Source organism: Gymnoscopelus braueri (assembly GCF_963280865.1).
Source record: "Gymnoscopelus braueri genome assembly, chromosome: 3".
NCBI lineage: Eukaryota > Metazoa > Chordata > Actinopteri > Myctophiformes > Myctophidae > Gymnoscopelus > Gymnoscopelus braueri.
The window spans coordinates 2,726,565-2,732,335 of NC_137612.1; the positions used below are offsets into that span (position 1 = coordinate 2,726,565).

Below are 5,771 nucleotides of genomic sequence, written 5' to 3' on the forward strand. Positions count from 1 at the left end.
ACACCCAGAACACTGACTGACCAGTGTTGCCAGGTTGTGTGAGAGAAAGCAACTTAGGTGGTCTATGAAAACAAGCCCAAAAGAAGCAACTTTAAAACCCATATACGTCGGCTATTTGAAATAAAATGTGGAATATTTGGAAGATTATTTGCAGTGGTGGAAAGTAACTAAGTACATTTACTTAAGTACTGTACTTAAGTACAATTTTGAGGTATTTGTACTTTACTTGAGTATTTCCAATTTTCAGTACTTTTACTTCTACTCCACTACATCTCAGAGGCAAATATTGTACTTTTTACTCCACTACAATTATTTGAAAACTTGAGTTACTAGTTACTTTTCAGATATAAATTATGATATAATGAAACACACATTAACCACTTTAACCCTATTTTATATATAGGCTATTTGAAAATAGCCGATCTACAAGCTCACAACGCGTCGCATCGCGACGCGTTGTGAGCTTGTAGATCTGCTATTTTCAAATATTTAGTACTTTTACTTTTGGTACCTTAAGTACATTTTGATGCCAATACTTTTGTACTTTTACTCAAGTAAATTTTGAATTCTGGACTTTTACTTGTAACAGAGTATTTTGATATTGCAGTATTGGTACTTTTACTTAAGTAGAGAGTTTGAGTACTTTTTCCACCACTGGCTATTTGAAATAAAATGTGGAATATTTGGAAGATTTTTTGAAACATTCTGACAACATAATGTCATAGTGTCATGCTCCCTGGCACAAAACATTTTCAGATGGGGGTTTAGGGACTAATAGGCTACATTAATACATTAATTTAGGGGTCCATGACATGAAAATGTTTGATAACCGCTGGTTAAAACAAGCTCAAATAACTTAAGCAGCTGCACTTAAGAAACAACCCAACAACCAATATTTACAAGCAACTTACCAGAAAAACAACCCCAAAGTCGCTTATAATAAGCGGCCATGGCAACACTAATTCCACTTCCGTATGTTCCAGCCCCAGGAAGATTGTGATTGGCGGAGGTGAACGTCTTCGGTGAATTCGATTGGCTTCTTGGATTAAAGCGCAACAGAAGACATTTCGGCTCAGATGAAGGCTCGCCCTTTCATTGCTCTTTGATACAGATAAAGAGCCACAATGGCGACAGATGAGTCGTAGTTCGTTTATTTGCCTAAGCAACTAATTAAACAAATAAATGCAGATGACTGGGCCCTCCCTCAGTTCTTTCATATACATTATTAATTTATATGGACATTTAAGGAGACTTATCAGTTGTCGTTTTTGTTATTTTTCTTTTAACTTTATTTATATAAAAACACTTAAAAATGTTCACAACCTATACATTCTTGAAAATGCAACAAAATGATAAATAATTGAACATTATAACTGCACAGTGAAATATTCAATTCTCAGGCATGTTACTGTCTCTGCAAGTTGATTTTCATACCATACATGAATGGAAATATGGAATCCAATTGCTTCCTCAAAAATCAAACAAACCAACCATGGTACAGGTACAGGATGCTTTGGATGGCGAGCAATAATGTAAAGTAAACTCTGTCAGCCACAGTCTGTGGCTGACAGAGTTTACTTTACATTATTGCTCAGTCAATGTGCTAAACATGCCACTGGTATGAACCTTTGGGCTTTTATAATGCTATACAAACAGATTAGATGAAATACACCAAATTTAGTCTGACTAGAGGGGATCCCCTTGGCCTAGGGTTCCTGGAGAGGGTTCCAGGGGGCCCCCAGCAAAATGAGTTAAAATAGCATCAAAATCTGTTTAACCACTTAAACCCATACACATCAGCTCACAACATGTCACGATGCGACTCGTTGTGAGCTTGTAGATCTATTTTGTTTTGAATCTTGGTAAAAAAAAAAAAGGTAAACATTTGGAATATTTTAAAAACAAATCTTGTATGGGGGTGCCTGCCACAAAATATTTTCAGATCCGCAGACGAATACATTATATTAATATATTGACATAAAAAAGTTTCACAACCACTGCTGTAGATAGTCTGAGGTCAGAGGTCACTGGCAGTCTAGACGCTGCTCTGCTGGCCATAGAGGTCATACTCTCTGTACAGGATGTAGTCCTTGAGTCGCGGAGGCAACGGCAGGAAGCTCATGAAGACAGGCGCACGGAGACGCAGGCGCCCAAGACAGCGACGAATCCTTAAACGACAGAGATGCTGCAAACAACGAACATTATCTGCAGAACGAGACAGACAAGAGAATTTAAATGCTCTTTTCATTATTACATATCTATCAGATCTCTATCAAAGTGAAAGGAACACAAACCAGATCCTTCATAGGTCATTTGAGCTCATGCCTCTGGGACAACATAATAAAGTCCCAGTCAACAATCTCAGCCGTTAACAAGAAGCACTCTCATTCAACATGCCTTTTGAGTGTGCATCATATTGTCTATTTATCTTCTTTCTTTTTTTCTTTAAAAAAAAATGTTTATCCCACAATTTTTTTTTTCACCCAGTGCCAATTGTCTAAGTAATCCTGGCCGCTACACTCCCTCTGACAGCCTAGGGAGAGCCCAGAGCCGAGCTTATACCTCCTTCAATGCATGAGAGCTAACAAGCCTTCTTATCACCCGACGGGGGAGTTTCCCTGGTTGGACGTAGCGAGTGGAAGGAACACGTTATTCCAACCAGTTCCTTTCCCCTCCATCAGGCGCCGCGGCTGACCAGGGGGAAGCAGTATAGAGACCAGGATTACTGCATAATTCTTTTTGTCAGGGTACCTACCCTAGGGGACATGGGGAGAACATGCAAACTCCACACAGAAAGGCCCTTTCACCAACCCCACCTAGGGGTCTATTTATCTTCTACTTCTTTTTTCATTTATTTATTTCAAATGTTAATATACAGGCCATATTAATAATAATATTTGTTTTGTTTTTTAAGTGTCTTTCTGTGTTGGAGCTTGTCTAGGAGTGCAGAGAGACAGAATCAGAATCAACTTTATTGTCATGCACATCACAGATGTACAGGTGTAAAACAGTGGGGGAAATTTGTTTTTGTTATTTCCATAAAAAAGAAAGGGAAGAAGAAGAAGGGGGAGGGGGGGGGGCGGGGGGGGAAGATAGATGACAGATAGAAAGGTACCTTGCATAATGCAGATGTCTGGCCATTGTTCACTCTCCGCCAGAATAGGTTTGAGCATGGAGCAAAAAGTGACGCGGTGGCTAACATAATCCAACATGATGCGAACCAGAGGACCTGCATAGTCACGCAAAAAACTCACTGATATCACCTCACAGAACTACATGGAGAGAGACACAGGCAAACAGACAGGCAGACAGGCAGGCAGACAGACAGACAGACAGACAGACAGACAGACAGACAGACAGACAGACAGACAGACAGAAGTGGAAGAGTACATAAAGAGAGGGAAATAAATGGGAGACAGCAGTGAGAGAAAGGACAGGTAACACAGTAAGAACTCCATAATAGATTGTGATATCTATCTATCTATCCATCTATCCATCCATCCATCCATCCATCCATCCATCCATGTATGTTACCATGGTTACCATGTTGTCTTTAATGACAGAGCTGGACCATCCTTCGAAGTCATCAGGGATATGTGAGCCATCACCATAGGGACAGTCGAAACAGCGCTCCACGTCATAGCCATAGTTACACAGCATCCTCAGAATCACCTGCAATGCAGGCAACAGAATGTCAATGGTGACAGCAGTTAATGAAATGATTCAGTGCCGTTAGCATATTAGGAATTCCTTTTATTTGGAACGTATCTTGCTGTTGTCAGGCTGGACGACTCAGGGGATCAGAGCAGGACCGGGACACTGGACAGAACAGGACTAGTCTAAACTGGGCTGAACAGGACTAGTCTAAACTGGGCTGAACAGGACAGATACAGTTGGCAGACAAAGTAACTGACCCCCTCGCCAAAGGTGTTCCAGAGCAGAACTGAGGGGAACTGTGAGACCTAGAAATTCCAGGGAAACTAAAGCGACTGGGGAAACAGCAGGGTTGACACAAGGGGAGAAAGGTTATGTGCTGGCAGGATTCAAGATAGTTTTAGTCACTCAATCACACAAGTACAAAAGATAAGTAAAGGTACAACTTTTTGGGCGGTGAAACCGCCCCTATAAGTGAGGTTTGGATATTTGTACAACAAATCCTGCGCTGTGATTGGCCAAAAATGTACCCCGCCTAACCCTGCACCGTGATTGGCCAATCACAGTCTATTCAGGACTGTGATTGGCCAGTGTCACATGACACATGTGCATAGCCCTGTATAAGAAACCATAACTTTAAAAAAAAACATAAATTGGTTTTTTTTAAGTTATGGTTTCTTCCATCATAAAGAGTGTTTCAATAAATGTATTTATTTTTTGTACATGATTGGTTGACTCCATTCAGTATTGTGATTAGCTAGCAAGACACCGCCCACTTCACACAGGGTGTGATTTTTTTGTTTTTTAGCAGAAATGGGAAGTGTACAGAATATTATGGAGGGATAACATTTTAGCAGCCAGATATATAGAGTATGCAGTAAAAAAATATGTATTGTACTTATTGCAAGTACAATAATGATGTGCAAAGTTAAATATGTGCCGGGGGCTTTGTCCCAAAAAGTGTGTTTATTTTTTCCTTGTTCAGGGCTCTGATAGCCTTAGGGCCTCAAGGTGCCCTTGAGAGTCAAGATACCCCAGAGGTGTTTTTGCCTGCAGTCCGTATAGGCACAAACAGTCCATTGCTGGGGTGATATTTGTCCTTCAGAATCTGTTTTGTTCTGCTCAAACACTCGCTGTAGTATTCAATCCTGCTGTGACAGGGGATCTGTCTGGGAGATCAGGTTGGTCTTCGGTAGGGATGGCCGACTGCAGTTCAGGCAGTTCAAGGTCAGACAGCAGCCAGCAGGGAAAGCCGACCCTCCTCAACTCACTCTGCCGTGAGCTGCTCGTAACTGGAGCAGCACCCCTGTACCTCATGTAAGCCAGGTGGGAAAGTTCTGTGGAGAAAGGAGGCCTGACCCTCGAAACCCACCCAACGATGGGTGAGAAAGGAGTCACAGGACTGACTATCTCCAACATGGGTGGGCAAGGCACTGGTGGGTGGTGGTGCAGTGCAGGACAGGGTCACTTGCGTTCCAAAGGTGTTCGCTGTGATGTGTCACTTCAAAATGCTCCAAAGCATCTCAAAAAGGACAAAACAAAACAAAAACTCTTCCTGCTGGGTCCAATGTTGTCACAATTGTTCCATCAGGGTTCAGAAGCCAGATCCAAGTGCAGGAATGAGCAGGCAGGGAGTTTTTTTGTGTGTTTGTTTTGGAGGAGTAGTGGGGCAAAACAAGTTTACAAGACAACAGAGTACAGGAACAGGACACATAGGGACAGGTACAGGCAGGATTAACAGAATAATTATCAGAACAACAGGCTACATAAACAGACTGTCAGAAACAGGCTAACGATAACAGGCGATCAGACAAACACTAAAGGAACTGTCAAACCTAAACATAAGTCACTCATATATAGATATGCACATATTGTCAAACTCATATCTTTAACATAAAGCTACACCCAGTGTGTGGTAATCCCTATAAAAGGTCCAAATGAATGAGACCCCGAAAAGTTCACTTTAAAAAAAGGAATCCATACAGAACCAAGTTAGTTGTCTTATTTGACGAATGATGACTTGAAAGAGAGAGAGAGACAGATATCATAAATAACGTCATTATCAATGTACAGACACACAGTTATAATAAATAACATAATAAATGTTTAATGTACAG

The 5,771-nt window shown here is 41.1% G+C and overlaps 1 protein-coding gene across 1 annotated transcript in view; it reads right to left on the bottom strand.

Moving 5' to 3' along the window:
• Positions 1-1,920: 1,920 nt before the first annotated feature.
• Positions 1,921-5,771, bottom strand: part of asb14a (ankyrin repeat and SOCS box containing 14a) — a gene marked incomplete at its 5' end in the record, with an annotated part of 14,626 nt that continues 10,775 nt past the window's right edge. Inside the window, 3 exons of the mRNA XM_080425041.1 lie at positions 1,921-2,205; positions 3,116-3,272; positions 3,544-3,672. Of these exons, the coding sequence (XP_080281167.1) occupies positions 2,036-2,205; positions 3,116-3,272; positions 3,544-3,672 (456 nt within the window). The 3' untranslated portion in view covers positions 1,921-2,035. The remainder of the gene's footprint in view (positions 2,206-3,115; positions 3,273-3,543; positions 3,673-5,771) is intronic.